The sequence below is a fragment of the Babylonia areolata genome, chromosome 28, assembly GCF_041734735.1.
Source record: "Babylonia areolata isolate BAREFJ2019XMU chromosome 28, ASM4173473v1, whole genome shotgun sequence".
Taxonomy (NCBI): Eukaryota; Metazoa; Mollusca; class Gastropoda; order Neogastropoda; family Buccinidae; genus Babylonia; species Babylonia areolata.
In genome coordinates, this window is record NC_134903.1 from 12,224,351 (window position 1) to 12,244,238 (window position 19,888).

Below are 19,888 nucleotides of genomic sequence, written 5' to 3' on the forward strand. Positions count from 1 at the left end.
TTGTTTCGTATGATGTCTTTATGAATGTTAGTTTGCTGCATAGCAGAGCGCATTGTACTTTATATAAATAAATAAATGAATAAATAAACTCTCTCTCTCTCACTCTCTCTCTCTATATATATATATATTGTATTGTTCTGATGTGTTTTATGTTTTGTATGTACTTTGTTGTGTGTTCGTATTGATATGATGTGTGTCAATGTCACATGCTTTGATAATTATTATTCCGATTATAATATGTAATTTGTTTCCTGTGCACTGTTCAGACCTTGGAGACGAACGACTGAGGGGCAAGAAGGCACAGCACCCACCTGCCACATGGACATTTTAAGCAAACGATAAAATACCAAAGTGCCGCTTATCCCTTAGTAGTTTAGTTTACTTTGGTTCTGTTTTTCCTTTCTGTTCCATGTTATTTGTTTTGCACCATTTTTGTTCTGATTTGTACCTACTATGTCACTAGAGTTTTAAAGCTCATGACATTATTCATTTCAGTGTTCAGTGTTCTATATACGAGGGTCATTCAATAAATAAGGTGAATTTTTCGGTATAAGGACTTCTAATACAGATAGAAGCTTACTTTTTTTTGTTTTGTTTTTGTTTTACTTCTTTTTCACATGGATTTAATTTGTTTTGCAGATTAAAAAAGACTTTGAGAGTTTCGGCGATTAACAAAGATGGCCGACCAAGAAGCATGCACCAGGATTGAACAGCGGTCAGTTATCAAGTTTTTGGTTGCTGAAGGGTGCAAACCAGTTGAAATTCATAGGAGAATGTCAACTGTGTATGGTGCCACATGTTTCAGCCGAAAAAATGTCTACAAGTGGGCTAAATTGTTTAAAGAAGGACGGAGCAGTTTGAAAGTGACGATGAAGTCAAAAGTGTTGTGAGCGACTGGCTGAGACATCAGTCCAAAGATTTTTACGCTGAGGGAATACGGAAGCTTGTGCACAGATGGGAAAAGTGTGTGACAGTGCTGGGAGACTACGTTGAAAAAAAAAAAGAAAAAAGTAAGCTTCTATCTGTATTAGAAGTCCTTATACCGAAAAATTCACCTTATTTATTGAATGACCCTCGTATATATACATATGCTTCTGATAAATTCAAAATCTTGAGGGTCCTAGGGAATCTCTTACAATACTTTTAAGGGGTCCTAAAAGGACCTTCAAAAGGTCTCTCTCATCTCTCTCTCTCTATATACATATATATTCTAAACTTGTTTTATTCCATTTAAATGCACAATGCAGTATGCAGCCACATTCACTTCCCTTATTTTGGATTTCTTTATAAGGAGAAAACAAAAACAAAAACACCAACAAACATATTAAACAAAAGATATTGCATAGTATCATAATTTACTTCTACTTTATCATATCCACAGAGCAAGAAAGCAAACACAGAGCTAAATCACGATACTGACAAGAAAGGAAGAAAGAGAAGAAGAAGAAGAGAGAAATGAGTAGACTGAAAGTAAAATAATAAAAAAATTTTAAAAGTTTTAAAGATACACACCCATTTTTATGAGAGATGATTCAGTGTTTGTCTGAAACAATCCCAGAATTTAAAGCAGCATTAACATACATCTTGCAAGACACATGACATACACACACATACCAACAATGTGAAATTTGAACTCTGTGTACACATACACACACACACACACACACACACACACACGCGTGCGCATGCACACACACATGCATACCCACACACACTCACATAATCATATACATATCCACATATATATATACACACAAACACACACACACACATTTTTTCTTTTCTTTTCTTATCTCCTTTATCAAAAAAACAACAACAAAAAATAACATAACCCTCACGTCATGGATGAATGAAACAGAAATATGTAAATGTTCGTTTTATTTGAGTAAGTGTGTGTGTGTGTGTGTGTGTGTGTGTGTGTGTGTGTGTGTGTGTGTGTGTGTGTGTGTGTGAATACAAAATAAATAAATAGATTAAAATTAAAAAAAGTCTATCACAAAAAAACAAAAAAACTTCCTTACTGTGGCCGGAGGGGGGGAGACGTGCTGCTTCAGCAGATCTTTGAAATGAGATTGTGTGTGTGTGTGTGTGTGTGTGTGTGTGTGTGAATACAAAATAAATAAATAGATTAAAAAAAAAAAATTAAAAAAAGTCTATCACAAAAAAACAAAAAAACCTCCTTACTGTGGCCGGAGGGGGGGAGACATGCTGCTTCAGCAGATCTTTGAAATGAGATTCATCCAGGATCACACTGTACTGTCCTGGGGGGGAAAAAAAACGTTACAGTTTCAGTTTCTCAAGGAGGCGTCACTGCCTTCGGACAAAACCCATACACGCTACACCACGACTGCTAGGCAGATGCCTGACCACGAGCATAACTCAACATGCTTGGTGCATGCATATCTCTATTTGTATTTCTTTTTATCACAACAGATTTCTCTGTGTGAAATTCGGGGCTGCTCTCCCCAGGGAGAGCGCATCGCCTCACTACAGCGCCACCCAATTTTTTTGTATTTTTTCCTGCGTGCAGTTCTATTTGTTTTTCCTGTCGAAGTGGATTTTTCTACAGAATTTTGCCAGGAACAACCCTTTTGTTGCCGTAGGTTCTTTTACGTGCGCTAAGTGCATGCTGCACACGGGACCTCGGTTTATCGTCTCATCCGAATGACTAGTGTCCAGACCACCACTCAAGGTCTAGTGGAGAGGGAGAAAATATCGGCAGCTGAGCCGTGATTCGAACCAGCGCGCTCAGATTCTCTCGCTTCCTAGGCGGACGCGTTACCTCTAGGCCATCACTCCACTTATGCACTACAATTCTCTCCTGATATAAAAAACCCACATAAACCCAGTTGACTGATACTCAGAAAAGCCTTAGGGTTCGCTTCTTGTATTCATCCCTCCCAAACACCTGCCTGGCCCAGACCCTACCCAGCACCCTAAAATAAAATGACAAAAAAACTTTTCTCATCATGGAAAACAAGACTTGACAAGGATAACACCATCTTCTAAATAAACCACCAACATCAAAATGATGACCAAGGAACATCCTTTTGTTTGTTGACATGTGGAGGTAGTTTGTAATTATAAAAACACACCAGCTGTCATTCGTATGATGTTTGAATGTCTACAGATGCATACACACACACATTTGCCACCATACACAAGCAGGCATACAAATATGCATGCTCACACACACACACACACACACACTTATAATACACACACAGTGACACACACACACACACACACACACACACATACACACAAACACATACACAAAGAAAGGAAACACATACAAACTCATGCACACACACACACACACCGAGAAAGCAAAAATACACACACATGCACACACACACAACACACACACACACACACACACACACACACACACACACACACACACACACACAATGTTCTCAAAAGAGAGTATCTCTCACCGTTGGTTGCCTGGCAGAGCTTCTTGAAGACGCGTATTTCAGCAGACAGACCAATGACTGAGCATCGAACATTCATCTCCTGTAAACTCTGCAAAAGAACACACACACACACACACAGACACACACACACACACTGTGAAAACAACTGTGTGCACACCCAAACACATACACACTCACACACAGCACAACACACACACACACACACACACACACACAGACACACACACACACACACTGTGAAAACAATTGTGTGCACACCCAAACACATACACACTTACACACAGCACAACACACACACACACACACACACACACACACACACACACTGTGAAAACAACTGTGTGCACACCCAAACACATACACACTCACACACAGCACAACACACACACACACACACAACACACAATGACACACAGAAAGTTGTGAGACCCATGACACACATGCAGGGTGAAGGCTAACAGTACGCACGCACCGGCAGGGTGCAGGTGTACCTTTATTGTGGTGTGGATGTCAGCTGGATCACAGGTTGTGAGGCTTCCTGCGATGACCAGGACCTCGCGACTGGCGTGGCCTGGCATGTGTCTGCACAAACATCGTCATCGTAACCGTCGTTATCACAATATCGTCATCATCACCGTCTTATCGCATCATTGTTGTCACCAATGTTGTTATCACAACACTGTCATCATCACCATCATTATCATCGCTGTCGCTTTCACAACACTGTGGTTTTCACTGTTGTTATCACAACATCGTTATCCTCAGTGTCACTATCACAGCATCGTTATCATGGCCGTCATTATCACAACACTGTGGTTGTCACCGTCATTATCATAACATCGTCATCATAATAATAATAATATAATAATAATAATAATAATAATGGATACTTATATAGCACACTATCCAGAAATCTGCTCTAGGTGCTTTACAAAAACGCTTTTGTTAACATAATACATCATATCTATGTTACATACACACACCAAAATGTGACTACACACACACACACACACACACACACGCTGCATACATACATTTTAACATACATGTGTATCTAACAGCTACCCTAACACATACGCACACATAGGCAGGCACAAACTTACATAAACACACGCACACACAATACACATTCATATACATGCATGTAGTTATGTATACATACATATGTATACACACATAGTCAAGCACAGCTAACGCAAAGGAAGTGGACCTGCCACAATTGAACTTATTGCTGAGGGAAAAGGTGAGTTTTGAGACGAGATTTAAAAGATGCGAGGGAATCAGAATGACGGAGGTTATCAGGGAGCTTGTTCCACGTCTTTGGCGATTGAAAAGAAAACGATCTGTGTCCATAGGTCTTACTTCGAACGTTATCACAACATTGTGGTGGTCACCATTGTTATCACAAAATTATTATCATCACCACCATTATGTTATCATTACAATGTTATCATCAGTGTCATTATCACATAATTGTCATCGTCACCATCATTATCACATCACTGTTATCAATACTGTCATTATAATCAAGATTGTTATCATCAATGTTATTACCAATATCATTGTCATCCATACCACCCCCTCCTACCCCACATAAACACTAACCCACATCCACACACATACACCAACCCTCCACCCCACCCCTCACACACCGCAGTGTCTGCAGCGCCAGTTCCAGAGAGTTCTGCAGAGACATCTCCCCCTGACATGGCTTGTCCGCCAGACTCTGTAGTGCTGTGATGTGTCGTCGAGGGTTTCCTGATGACACATACTGTCATGACACAGTTTGACTGATACGACACTTATACAGCAACTATCCTCAGTTGGAGACCAAGCTCTAAGCACTTAACAAATACAGGGTCACTGACTGATACTGATATAGCTGCCTATCCTTGGTCAGAGACCAAGCTCTAAGCGCTTTACAAAAACCAGGTCATTGACTGATACGGGTACTTATATACCTGCCTATCTTCAGACGGAGACCAAGCTCTAAGTACTTTACAAACACTGGGTCACTGACTCATACGGATACTTATATAGCTGCCAATCCTCGGTTGGAGACCAAGCTCTAAGCGCTTTACAAACACTGGGTCACTGACTGATACGGATACTTATATAGCTGCCTATCCTCAGTCGGAGACCAAGCTCTAAGCGCTTTACAAAAACCAGGTCATTGACTCATACGGATACTTATATAGCTGCCAATCCTTGGTTGGAGACCAAGCTCTAAGTGCTTTACAAACACTGGGTCACTGACTGATACGGATACTTATATAGCTGCCTATCTTCAGACGGAGACCAAGCTCTAAGCGCGTTACAAACACCGGGTCATTGACTGATATGGATCATTATATAGCGCCTATTTTCAGTCGGAGACAAAGCTCCAGGCGCTTTACAAACATGGGGTCATTTTCACAACAGGCTGCCTACCTGGGGTAAAGGTGACTGATGGCTGCCACTGGGCGCTCATCGCTGGTTTTCTGTGTCATTCAATCAGGTTCAAGTCACGCATGCACACACACTCAGACATATGAAATTTTACGTGTTAACACCATTTGTTTGTTTACCCCCATCGTGTAGGCAGCCACTGCACTTTGTTTTCAAGAGGGGTGGGGTGGGTGGGTGAGGGGGTGCTTGCTGGTGTACATTCCTGTTTCCGTAACCCACTGACCGCTGACATGAATCACGCGATCTTTTAGCCTGTGTGTCCACATTAAGGGGGCTAGCGTGTCTGCAGATGAATATGCTGATCTGAGAAATGAATAAAAAAAATATAAAAAATCTCCACCCAAAACCAACCAGGTGCTCTGATCAGGATTGGAACCCAGTACCCTCAGATTAAAAGGCCAATCTTTTAACCAGTCAACAAGCGCGCCCATCAAAACCAAGCAGTATTCACTGGAAACTTCGAAAGGAAATTTCCCCCCTTAAATTATGTTCAATCTAGTATACTTGTCCTGCAAAACAAAGATGTTACAGTCACTTCGTATTGTTTTTGAAAAAAATTTACACATTAGACGAAAATGTTTCCCTATGTTTTCATTGTGAGCCCTGAACAAGTGCACACACACACACACACAGTGAATGCAAGAGACACAATGCCCATGAACACACAGCAGACATTGGTAAACACCCATCAAACACTGAATGAATTAAAAACTGTCCATCTGAAGAAAAACAAAAAGAGAATTTTGACTGATGTACACCTGATATGTAGCTTTAAATTTTTTTTTTTTTTTTTTTAATGTTATGTTGTACTTTTCATGCAGTTGAAGATGTAAAAAAATTTTTTTTTAATTTAAAAAAAGAAAAGGGAAAAAATAGGATGGAGGAACCCCCCCCCCAAAAAAAAAAAAAAAAAATTAAAAAGTGGAAAAAAATAGGTTGGAGGCCCCACAAAAAAACCCATACTTGTCCTGACCCTTTGGTGCAGACACCAAAAGGGGTCAGATTCCTGTCCTGTGCGAAACACTATTCTGCCCAAGTGGAGCAATCAAATGTAGCTGCAGCTAGTAGCCTCCCTTTAGTATATTACCTCCTTTCTGTTTATAAAGGCGGCGCCCTCTTATCTGGCAGCCATTTTCCTTTCCTAAAATTCCTGCAACCTGTGCATGCATGGGACTTAAGTTGGTGTTTTTTGTTTGTGCTTTTTGTGTTATTTATTTATTTATTTATTATTATTATTATTATTATTATTATTATTATTACTACTACCCCTTTTTTATATATTATAATTATTATTTATTTATTTATTTACTTATTTATGTACGCTTATCTATTATTTATTCACCTTTTTTTTTCTTTTTCCTCAAGGCCTGACTAAGTGCGTTGGGTTACGCTGCTGGTCAGGCATCTGCTTGGCAGATGTGGTGTAGTGTATATGGATTTGTCCGAACGCAGTGACGCCTCCTTGAGCTACTGAAACTGAAACTGTGTTGTTGGTTTTTTTTGCGTTTTCTGTCTCAACATCCAGCATTTCTCTGTTGTATGGTGTCATGTCTTCCTTCAGGACATAACATTAAATCGCAATGAAGTGGAAAAGGAAAGTTACAAAATATCATGGTGATGTATTCGAAAAACACAAATATCAGAATAAGTAGTACTACTACATACAAATGCATTATTATAAACTGTTAAATAGCAGGTTCCGTACTAAAAAAAACAAAAAACCATAGCAATGCAGTAACAGAGATCTGTTCCAAACTAACACCTACATAAGAAACATTCTTCCATAATAAGAAACCTTACCTAAAGTGATCAGTATAAATCAAAATTCTTATTCAGTTCAAAACATGAACTCACCATGTCGGTACATGTGCAGCACCACACACACATCAACACATGTGCTGTGTTTTCTCATGCATTTTCACATATAATAAATACAGATGATTTTTCATCTGTATGTTTGATTGATTGATATGGATACTTATACAGCACCTATCCTCGGTCGGAGAACAAGCTCTAAGCACTTTACAAACGCGGGGTCATTTACACAACAGGCTGCCTACCTGGGTAGAGCCAACTGACGGCTGCCATTGGGCGCTCATCATTCGTTTCCTGTGTCTTTCAATCAGATTTCAGGCACACACACATACACACTCAGACAAACATGTAACATTTTACGTGTATGACCGTTTTGTTTATTTACCCCGCCATGTAGGCAGCCATTCTCCCTTTTCGCGGGTGTGCATGCTGGGTATGTTCTTGTTTCCATAACCCACCAAACGCTGGTGAGAAAATGTGCTGTGAAAGAAGATCCACCTCAGTTTCCAGTTCTTTTTATTCCACATAATGAGTGGGAAGATGGTCTTGAAATGAACCTTTACTGTTCATTCAATAAAATGTCAAATGTGACCACAAAAAAAACACAACCAAACAAACAAAATATGAAGCAAAGAAACATACAAAACAAAAAAAACCCACACAGCATGATATGAGTGACCCACCTCCCATTCTTATTCTCATTCTTGTTGCTTACAGTCCAGCCAACCGCACAGGGCCGTATCAGGACTGTCAAACCATACAAACGCTCAACCGCGTCAACACAAAACTGTCACATCTACAAAAAAAAAACCCCACAAAACACAGTTCATGACGCAGTATCCTAACCATCTAACTCCTTATGGCAAATAAGACCAGGCCAAGCTGAGGACGCCAGACATTCTGCTTTATTTATCATCCCAAGATTACAAAAAAATTGTAAAAAAAGGAAAAAAACCCCAATACTTCAAAGCCAAACAAAAAAACACATAAAAAATGCTATATATGGAAATAACACTGCAGAAAGGGCAGCTAGTGCCCATTCCAGAGTTTACATCTCACCACCTAATCGCCAGAGACCCACCTCCCAGCTCAGTGATCTTGTCGGCCCGTTTGTTGCGAGAGACGAGGATGCCCAGCTGGCTGATGGGGTTCTGGTCAAAATACTCCTCCACATAGCCCTCCAACAACTGAAACAGTGAGGGGTTCTGGTCAAAATACTCCTCCACATAGCCCTCCAACAGCTGAAACACTGAGGGATTCTGGTCAAAATACTCCTTCACGTAGCCCTCCAACAACTGAAACAGCGAGGGGTTCTGGTCAAAATACTCCTCCACGTAACCCTCCAACAACTGAAACAGTCAGGGGTTCTGGTCAAAATACTCCTCCACGTAGCCTTCCAACAGCTGAAACAGTAAGGGGTTCTGGTCAAAATATTCCTTCACATAGTCCTCCAACAGCTGAAACAGTAAGGGGTTCTGGTCAAAATACTCCTCCACGTAGCCCTCCAACAACTGAAACAGTGAGGGGTTCTGGTCAAAATACTCCTCCACGTAGCCCTCCAACAACTGAAACAGTGAGGGGTTCTGGTCAAAATACTCCTCCACGTAACCCTCCAACAACTGAAACAGTGAGGGGTTCTGGTCAAAATACTCCTCCACGTAGCCCTCCAACAGCTGAAACAGTAAGGGGTTCTGGTCAAAATACTCCTTCACGTAGCCCTCCAACAGCTGAAACAGTAAGGGGTTCTGGTCAAAATACTCCTCCAAGTAGCCCTCCAACAACTGAAACAGTGAGGGGTTCTGGTCAAAATACTCCTTGACGTAGCCCTCCAACAGCTGAAACAGTAAGGGGTTCTGGTCAAAATACTCCTCCACGTAGCCCTCCAACAACTGAAACAGTGAGGGGTTCTGGTCAAAATACTCCTCCACGTAGCCCTCCAACAGCTGAAACAGTGAGGGGTTCTGGTCAAAATACTCCTCCACGTAGCCCTCCAACAACTGAGACAGTGTGGGGTTCTGGTCAAAATACTCCTCCACGTAGCCCTCCAACAACTGAGACAGTGTGGGGTTCTGGTCAAAATACTCCTCCACGTAGCCTTCCAACAACAGTGAGGGGTTCTGGTCAAAATACTCCTCCACATAGCCCTCCAACAACTGAAACAGTGAGGGTTCTGGTCAAAATACTACTTCAAGTAGCCCTCCAACAACTGAAACAGTGAGGGATTCTGGTCAAAATACTACTTCAAGTAGCCCTCCAACAACTGAAACAGTCAGGGGTTCTGGTCAAAATACTCCTCCACGTAGCCCTCCAACAACTGAAACAGTGACGGTACTGGTCAAAATACTCCTTCACGTAGCCCTCCAACAACTGAAACAGTGAGGGGTTCTGGTCAAAATACTCCTCCACGTAGCCCTCCAACAACTGAAACAGTGAGGGGTTCTGGTCAAAATACTCCTCCATGTAGCCCTCCAACAACTGAGACAGTGTGGGGTTCTGGTCAAAATACTCCTCCATGTAGCCCTCCAACAACTGAGACAGTGAGGGGTTCTGGTCAAAATACTCCTCCACGTAGCCCTCCAACAACTGAAACAGTGAGGGGTTCTGGTCAAAATACTCCTCCACGTAGCCCTCCAACAGCTGAAACAGTGTGGGGTTCTGGTCAAAATACTCCTCCATGTAGCCCTCCAACAACTGAAACAGTGAGGGGTTCTGGTCAAAATACTCCTCCACGTAGCCCTCCAACAGCTGAAACAGTGAGGGGTTCTGGTCAAAATACTCCTCCACATAGCCCTCCAACAGCTGAAACAGTAAGGGGTTCTGGTCAAAATACTCCTTCACGTAGCCCTCCAACAGCTGAAACAGTAAGGGGTTCTGGTCAAAATACTCCTCCACGTAGCCCTCCAACAACTGAAACAGTGAGGGGTTCTGGTCAAAATACTCCTCCACGTAGCCCTCCAACAACTGAAACAGTGAGGGGTTCTGGTCAAAATACTCCTCCACGTAGCCTTCCAAACAGCTGAAACAGTAAGGGGTTCCGGTCAAAATACTCCTTCACGTAGCCCTCCAACAGCTGAAACAGTGAGGGTTCTGGTCAAAATACTCCTCCACGAAGCCCTCCAACAGCTGAAACAGTGAGGGGTTCTGGTCAAAATACTCCTCCACGTAGCCCTCCAACAGCTGAAACAGTGAGGGGTTCTGGTCAAAATACTCCTCCACGTAGCCCTCCAACAGCTGAAACAGTGAGGGGTTCTGGTCAAAATACTCCTCCACGTAGCCCTCCAACAGCTGAAACAGTGTGGGGTTCTGGTCAAAATACTCCTCCATGTAGCCCTCCAACAGCTGAAACAGTGAGGGTTCTGGTCAAAATACTCCTCCACGTAGCCCTCCAACAACTGAAACAGTGAGGGTTCTGGTCATGAGGGTTCTGGTCAAAATACTCCTCCATGTAGCCCTCCAACAGCTGAAACAGTGAGGGTTCTGGTCAAAATACTCCTCCACGTAGCCCTCCAACAACTGAAACAGTGAGGGGAGGAAGCAACAGATGAGGAGATTCACTGATAAGAAATTTCACGACTCAGAATCCAAAAGATTTTACTTTGATTGATTGATATGGATACTTATATAGCGCCTATCCTCGGTCAGAGACCAAGCTCCAAGCGCTTTTCAAACACAGGGCCATTTACACAACAGGCTGCCTACCTGGGTAGAATTGACTGACGGCTACCATTGGGCACCCATCATTCGTTTTCTGAGTCAGTCAGACAGATTTTTGGCATGCACATATACACGCTCAGACAGACATGTAACATTTTTTTACGTGTATGACCATTTTGTTTATTTACCCTGCTATGCAGACAGCCATACTCAGGGGTGTGCATGCTGGGTATGTTCTTGTTTCCATAACCCACCAAACGCTGACGTTGCTTACAGGATCTTTAACGTGCATATCTGATCTTCTGTGTGCGTATACACAAGAAGAGGGTTCAGGCACTAGCATGTCTGCACATATGTTGACCTGGGAGATCGGAAAAAATCTCCATCCTTTACCCACTAGGCACCATCACCGAGACCGGGACCCTTAGATTGAAAGTCCAACGCTTTAACCATTCGGTAATTGTGCCCATCAAATATACGCAGAATTACTTATATATTTTGATAATGTTGCACCATCTCCCTCAGCCCAGGTGAAACAGCCGAGTGTTGGACTTTCAATCTGAGGGTCCCAGGTTTGGATCTCAGTAACGGTGCCTGGTAGGTCAAGAGTGGAGATTCGATCTCCCGGGTCAACATGTGTGCAGACCTAGTAGTGCCTGAACCCCCTTCTGGAGTATACGCAAGCACACCGTATCATTCAATCAGATTTCAGGCATGCGCACATACACACTCAGACAGACTAAAGTCGCCTATTGCCATGAAGTGTCTAGTTGATTTAAGTTGCCTGTCATGGTGAAAGAGTGAAAAAAATAACAACCCAACCTTGAGGGAGGTGAACTGTCTAGTCACCTACAGTCTCCTGGTGCCGTGAACTGTCTAGTCGACTAAAGTCGCCTGTCGTGGCGAAAAAGCTATAAAAAAAATAACAACCCAACCTTGGAGATGAACTGTCGCCTGCTTACTGAAATTTCTAGTCAAGTAAAGTCGCCTGTTGGCGCCTGTTGCAGTAAACTGTCTAGCTGACTAAAGTCGCCTGTCATGGCAAAAGAGTTAAAACAACAACAAAAACAACCCAACTTTGAGGGAGATGAACTGTCTAGTCAACTAAAGTCGCCTGCTTACTGAAATTTCTAGTCAAGTAAAGTCGCCTATTGCAGCAAACAGTCTAGTTGACTAAAGTCGCCTGTCGTGGTGAGAGAGTTAAAAAAACCAAACCAAACAACCAACCCAATCTTGAATAACACGAACTGTCTAGTCAGCTAAAGTCACCTGTTGCTGTGAACTGTCTAGTTGACTTAAGTCGCCTGTCGTGGTGAAAGAGTTAAAAAAAAAAACAACAACAAATGAACCCAACCTTGAGGGAGGTGAGGATACGGGAGGGCTTCAGATCCTGGTCCGCCATGGCTGACGACATGTCCACTATGATGAACAGGTGGCGCATCTGACAGGTACACACACACACATGTGAAGAATTAATCTGCAATATGATACACAGGTGGCACATCTGACAGCTACACACACACACACACACACACATGCAGAATCAATGTGCAATATAATACACAGGTGGCGCATCTGAGAGCTACACACACACACATGTGCAGAATTAATGTGCAATATACCCCTTAAAACACAGTGTGGCTGCCTTCATGGCAGGGTAAAAACGGTCATGCGTGTAAAAGCCCACTCGTGTACATATGAGTGAACGTGTGAGTTACAGCACTCGAACAAAGAAGAAGAATGTGCAATATAATACACAGGTAGCACATCTGACAGGTACACACACATGTGCAGAATTAATGTGCAATATAATACACAGGTAGCACATCTGACAGGTACACACACATGTGCAGAATTAATGTGCAATATAATACACAGGTAGCACATCTGACAGGTACACACACATGTGCAGAATTAATGTGCAATATAATACACAGGTAGCACATCTGACAGGTACACACACATGTGCAGAATCAATATGCAAAATATGACACAGGTGGCGCATCTGACAGGTACACACACACACATGTGCAGAATTAATGTGCAATATAATACACAGCTGGCGCATCTGACAGGTACACACACGTGAAGAATTAATCTGCAAAATAATACACAGGTGGCACATCTGACAGTACACACACATGTGCAAAATTAATGTGCAATATAATACACAGGTGGCGCATCTGACAGGTACACACACACACATGTGCAGAATTAATGTGCAATATAATACACAGCTGGCGCATCTGACAGGTACACACACACACATGTGAAGAATCAATCTGCAAAATAATACTAAGGTGGCACATCTGACAGTACACACACATGTGCAGAATTAATGTGCAATATAATACACAGCTGGTGTATCTGACAGGTACACACACACACATGTGAAGAATTAATCTGCAAAATAATACACAGGTGGCACATGTGACAGTACACACACATGTGCAGAATTAATGTGCAATATACCCCTTAAAACACAGTGTGGCTGCCTTCATGGCAGGGTAAAAACGGTCATGCGTGTAAAAGCCCACTCGTGTACATATGAGTGAACGTGTGAGTTACAGCACTCGAACAAAGAAGAAGAATGTGCAATATAATACACAGGTAGCACATCTGACAGGTACACACACATGTGCAGAATTAATGTGCAATATAATACACAGGTTGCACATCTGACAGGTACACACACATGTGCAGAATTAATGTGCAATATAATACACAGGTAGCACATCTGACAGGTACACACACATGTGCAGAATTAATGTGCAATATAATACACAGGTGGCATATCTGACAGGTACACACACACACACACATGAGCAGAATTAATGTGCAATACATTCAATGTTAACGCTGATGTCTTTCTACATGTCCACTGCGTTCAGACAAATCCATATATGCCACACCACATTTCCAAGGCAGATGCCTAACCAGCAGCACAACCTATCAGGCCTTGAGTGCATGCATTATATTTGTGTACCTATCAGAGTGGATTTCTTCCACAGAATTTTGCCAGAGGACAACATTCTCGGTGCCATGGGTTCTTTTTCAGAGCGCCAAGTGCGTGCTGCACACAGCACCTCAGTTCATCGTCTCATCCAAATGACTAGACACTCAGTCAAACTTGGGAGAAAGGGCAAGAGTGGGATTCGAACCCCCACCCCCACTGACTCTCTATACTGGCAGCTGGGCATCTTAACCATTCCGCCACCTTCTTCCTCACAAACACACAAAGACAGAAATGATCAAACGCCTGCACTGCATACAATACACACGCACATGCGCACACACATTCATTCAGAAAGTGAAAAAAAAAATAAATAAATTTTTTTTAACCCCCTGAGATGCCCAGGACGAAATTTGCGTCCCCTTCTGTTGTGTAAAAAAGGGCACCAGGATGGATATTTCTGTCCACATCATTGTAGGAATTTTCCTATTTCCACAACATTAAATTCATGTGAAAACGTCATACCTGGATAGTGTGTTTATTTCCCTTTTGGAAAAGTATAGGTTATATATAATTAACAAATAGTAAAGAGTGGTAACTCTCTCCATTCACAAGGTACACAACTTCAAGTAAGTGCTGCTTACGCTACCAATTCAGCTAGTGCACAGGTAAATAAACGGTACATTGGAGCAAACCCAGACACTTCCACAAAAAGGAAGCGCCGGGCCTGTCCTTATACCGATCATTTGACATATGCACACAGCAGCAAAGACAGAAAAAATGTGGAAACACAAATTAGCTTTTATTCAAGACTGGAATAGCCTCTTTAATCCTGAACAAGCCACACAGAACACATGGACAATACAGAACAAACACATGGTTGCATCAGTGGTTTTTCAACTGGAAATTAACAAATAATGAGGCCAGGAGATGAAATGATTAACAAATAGTAAAGAGTGGTAACTCTCCATTCACAAGGTACACAACTTCAAGTCAGTGCTGCTTACGCTACCGATTCAGCTAGCACACAGGTAAATAAAAGGTACATTGGAACAAAGCCAGACACTTCCTCAAAAAGGAAACACCAGGCCGGTCCTTACACCGATCATTTGACATGTGCACACAGCAGCAAAGACAGAAGAAATGTGCAAACACAAATTATATACTTTCTTTAATAAGTTTGCATGGCAGATGTTGGTTTTTTTTTTTAGATTTTTAATTTACTTATTACACTCTGTAACCAAACAATTCCTTGGCAAATAGTTGTCACTGAACTTTATGCACTGAAACAGTGCTGGGCTGTCCCACATTAGAAATAGAGGAGTATTTAAGAGAGGTAACTATGCACTGAAACAGTGCTGGACTGTCCCACATTGGAAATTGAGGAGTATTTAAGAGAGGTAACTATGCACTGAAACAGTGCTGGGCTGTCCCACATTGGAAATTGAGGAGTATTTAAGGGAGGTAACTATGCACTGAAACAGTGCTGGACTGTCCCACATTGGAAATAGAGGTGTATTTAAGGGAGGTAACTTACCAAGGGAGGCTGTTAGCCACAGCTACTTTCAATTTCTCCGCATAGCGGACTAGCAGTTTAAAGAGGATAGGAAAACAGACCCCTGCCAAAGTCTGTACCAGTGGGTCACAGTAAAGTATGTGTAATTAATCATATTTTTTCACCGCTTTGAGTGCAACAGAAGACAGTTGGTTTTTTTTAATGTTCTCTAGGGATCAAATCCCAAGGAAAAGGATCACCAGCCTGTAGGGTCACACACACACACACACACACACACACACACACACACACACACACACACACACACACACTCTCCATCCTTTCAGTTCACCGTCAAAGACTGAAAGCGGAGACTCTGGCTTACCATTCCTAGCCGAACATTGCCCACTTTGTCCAGCAGGTGGCGTCGCTTGGCTCGACTGACGAGGTCAGTGATGCTGGCCTGCAGTGACCCACTCTCATCCTCCACCAGTGCCTCCCTGTGAGACACCGCAAACACATGGAGATCAGTTCTTCTTCTTCTGTGTTGGGTGGGAATGAGTGTGTACATGTGTGTGTGTGTGTGTGTGTGTGTGTGCATTTTACAATATATATATACAATTTATTTCTTTGTTGTTATTATTTTTATTTATATATTGTTGTACAATACCTTTTAGTCTTAACGTGTGTGTGTGTGTGAGTGTGTGCATGTGTGCGTGCGTAAGTGTGTGCGTGTGTGTGTAAGTGTGTGTGTTCATTTTATTTTACTTATAATTATATACAGTGTATTTGTTGGATGTTTTTATATGTATATATTGTTGTGCAATACCTTATTGTCCTAAGATGTGTATGTGTGGGTGTGTGTGGGGAGTGGGGATGTTTTAGTCTATTGTCAGCTATTGGGAATTCTTATTTGACTAGTTAGTAGTTATCATCTCTTTCTATGCTGTGCATCATCATTTTATGTTGGTGTTTACAATAACCTGTGATTGCACAAGTTAATTTCCATGTGGATTAATAAAGTGTTTTTGATTCATTTGAATCTTTATTGATTGAGATCAGGAGTTCTTCTTCTTCTTCTTCAACTTTGTAAAGCCTTACCTGAAAACACACTTCTTTAATGACTTATCAAGAAAAACCTTATGCCATTCCAATTGGCCATATTCTGTGTTTCTTGTTTTTTGTTGTTGTTTTTCTTTTATTTCAGTTGTTTCAGGGTTGTTGTTTTTGTTGTTTTTCTTTCCCCTATTTCTTATATGCTTCAACATGCATGTGTGTGCTTGAACACATACACAGTGCACACATACAAAAACACGTGTACACGCACATGCACACACACACACACACACAAGCAAAGAAAGAAAATATATACATACACTAAGAATGAAAAGCACCAAACAGGTAAGTGTTCATGCACACACACACACACACACACACACACACACACACACACACACACACACACATAAAGAAAACACAAAAACATGCACACATGTACGCACATTTCATAACAAAAAATTACATACGTTAAGATGTTCAAATAACCTAAATAAAACAAATACAACTGACAAAGTTATACTACTAGGAAACTACATCAACTGACAAAGTTCTACTACTACTTTTACATTAACTTTTTAAGTACTACTACTACTTCTACTACTACTACTACACATAAGTTTGAAAGTGACCAGTATCAGTATGAGTAGCTCAAGGAGGCATCACTGCATTCAGACAAATCCATATATGCTACACTACATCTGCCAAGCAGATGCCTGACCAGCAGTGTAACCCAGGCCTTGAGAAACAAAAAAAGAAAGAAAAAAGAAGATGATAATGATAATAATAGTAATAATAATAAATAAAAATAAAACAAAAAGACAATAATGATAATAAATAAACAAATAAGCAAATAAAAGTAAAACACACAGACACACACACACATGCATAACAGATATGCAACAAACATTCAGTTTCACAGACATGAAAGCACATAACAAATACGCATAAGCGTACGCTAGCACACACACACACACACACACAAATTACCCTGCACTCCCTCCACCCCACACTCATTCCTAGGCTATGTATCACAGCTTCCACGGCACACACATGAAAGTGACAAAGTGTCACACATACATACCAGGTTTTCTCATATTCAGTTTCCCAGCGGTACCCTGTTTGCTCATCGTCTGCCATGATGATGATAACTGTCTGTAGATTTGAAAATATAATACATCACATCTTGATTAAAAAAAAAAACCCAGAAAAACAACAACAAATAACCCAACAACAATGGGTTTACAATGTGTGCACTTGTCTGCATATATTAAAGAAAAAAGCTCTGAAAGTATGTCTCTCTGTGCACCGTTTCTTCCACTGAGGACCAAACTCTACAGTCTATTCATCAGTATACATATGTGACAGCAATCAAAAACATGGATGAATCCTAAACTGAAACAGAAAACAACAACAACATACAGTTATTATTATCATTTCTTTTATTATTTTTCTATGGTTGCTGAAGGCTGAAAAGGCATTCTATTTGAAATTAATTAAAGTCTGGTCTAAAAAAAAATCATACTCATGGAATTTATTTGCTGGGGAGTTTCTTCTACTCAATTAATATTAATTTCCATGAAATTGTAAGCTTGTTCGTATCATTTACAAGTATCACTAAAATTCTCTGATATCATCTTCATCAGAAGTTTATACACTATACTTCATCCATGCACATTCTGGGCAAAACGAAGGCTGTAAATTGGACACACACACACACACACACACACACACACACACCACCTGGAGTCCACTGGAACAAACTCTGATTTTCAGAGTTTGAATATGGTGTGCACACACGCTTCTATTTATAAACGCGTTGAGAAGCACAATTTTCTTGAACTGGACGCTAGAATTATTAGAACCAACCATATCTTCTGCTGCAGCGTTTTTACACACACACACACACACACACACACACACACACAATCAACTTGGAACCTACTTGAAACGAAGTTGAAAGAATCAGTGTTTGGGCCTTCTGGCACACACATACACACTCAGAGACACATACACAATGTCACTCTTTTGACAGCCTGATTATGGCACACACGCACACGTCAATTTAGAGAAGAACAACCTTCTTGAATCACTCGTTATAATCAATAATAACTTTATCATTATCACCCACAATAACTTACCTCGCTGTGCTTTCCAGCCTTGTCGGCTTGTTGTGCCTGGAGCGTACTCTCCCTTTGTTGTTGAGGCGCTGAAACAAATGTTTTCGAATGTCTAAAAACCGATATCTAAAGTATTTCTTTAAAAGTTCTGTTCGTTGTTATTTGTTACTTACTGTTGTTTCTTCTCTCCCTTTTCTGTAATTGTTTCTACCCCTTCTTTATTTCTCTCTTTAGTATAAAACCTTTTCACTGTTTAGGTGATGATTGAGAAAAAAAAACAGTAAGTACATTTTTTTTTTTTTTTAAACCGCGTGTGTTAGTAGTACTGTACTAAGTGTGTGCCGCGTGAACAGTGGGGTTGTGGGGTGGGTCGATGGGAAGAGGGAGGTGGTGGGATGACTTCTTCGTTGTTGAGGCCCCACAATCATATAAACTGAATATTCTGGCACCTTAAACTTGGGGGGTTCGCTACTACTATTTTGCAGTTGGTGTTCCTTGACTGATGCTGTGAAGAAGAGGTAGAGGTGAAGGTGGCATCATCCCACTGCTGTTCAGGAGGAAGGTGGCAGAATGGTTAAGACGCTCAGCTGCCAATACAGAGTCCGTGAGGGTGTGGGTTCGAATCCCGCTCTCGCCCTTTCTCCTAAGTTTGACTGGAAAATCAAACTGAGCGTCTAGTCTTTCGGATGAGACGATAAACCGAGGTCCCGTGTGCAGCACGCACTTGGCGCACTGAAAAAGAACCCATGGCAACGAGAGTGTTGTCCTCTGGCGAAATTACGTAAAATGAAATCCACTTTCATAGGTACACAAATATGTAAGCATGCACTCAAGGCCTGACTAAGCGCGTTGGGTTATGCTGCTGGTCAGGCATCTGCTCAACAGATGTGGTGTAGCGTGTATGGAT

The 19,888-nt window shown here is 41.5% G+C and overlaps 1 protein-coding gene across 2 annotated transcripts in view; it reads right to left on the reverse strand.

The window, feature by feature from the left end:
- The window catches only part of LOC143302060 (general transcription factor IIH subunit 2-like), a 27,944-nt gene extending 8,896 nt beyond the window's left edge, over window positions 1-19,048 (reverse strand). The window contains exons 1-10 of one of the 2 annotated variants that reach the window (XM_076616558.1): window positions 18,993-19,048; window positions 17,946-18,016; window positions 16,191-16,305; window positions 12,712-12,798; window positions 8,785-8,890; window positions 5,093-5,198; window positions 3,932-4,022; window positions 3,441-3,528; window positions 2,185-2,261; window positions 1,513-1,543 (exon numbers count right to left, since the gene is read on the reverse strand). In XM_076616558.1, the coding sequence (XP_076472673.1) occupies window positions 1,513-1,543; window positions 2,185-2,261; window positions 3,441-3,528; window positions 3,932-4,022; window positions 5,093-5,198; window positions 8,785-8,890; window positions 12,712-12,798; window positions 16,191-16,305; window positions 17,946-18,001 (757 nt within the window). In that variant the 5' untranslated portion in view covers window positions 18,002-18,016; window positions 18,993-19,048. The remainder of the gene's footprint in view (window positions 1-1,512; window positions 1,544-2,184; window positions 2,262-3,440; window positions 3,529-3,931; window positions 4,023-5,092; window positions 5,199-8,784; window positions 8,891-12,711; window positions 12,799-16,190; window positions 16,306-17,945; window positions 18,017-18,992) is intronic. The other variant, XM_076616557.1, reaches the window with a different exon arrangement.
- Between the last annotated feature and the right edge of the window lie 840 nt (window positions 19,049-19,888).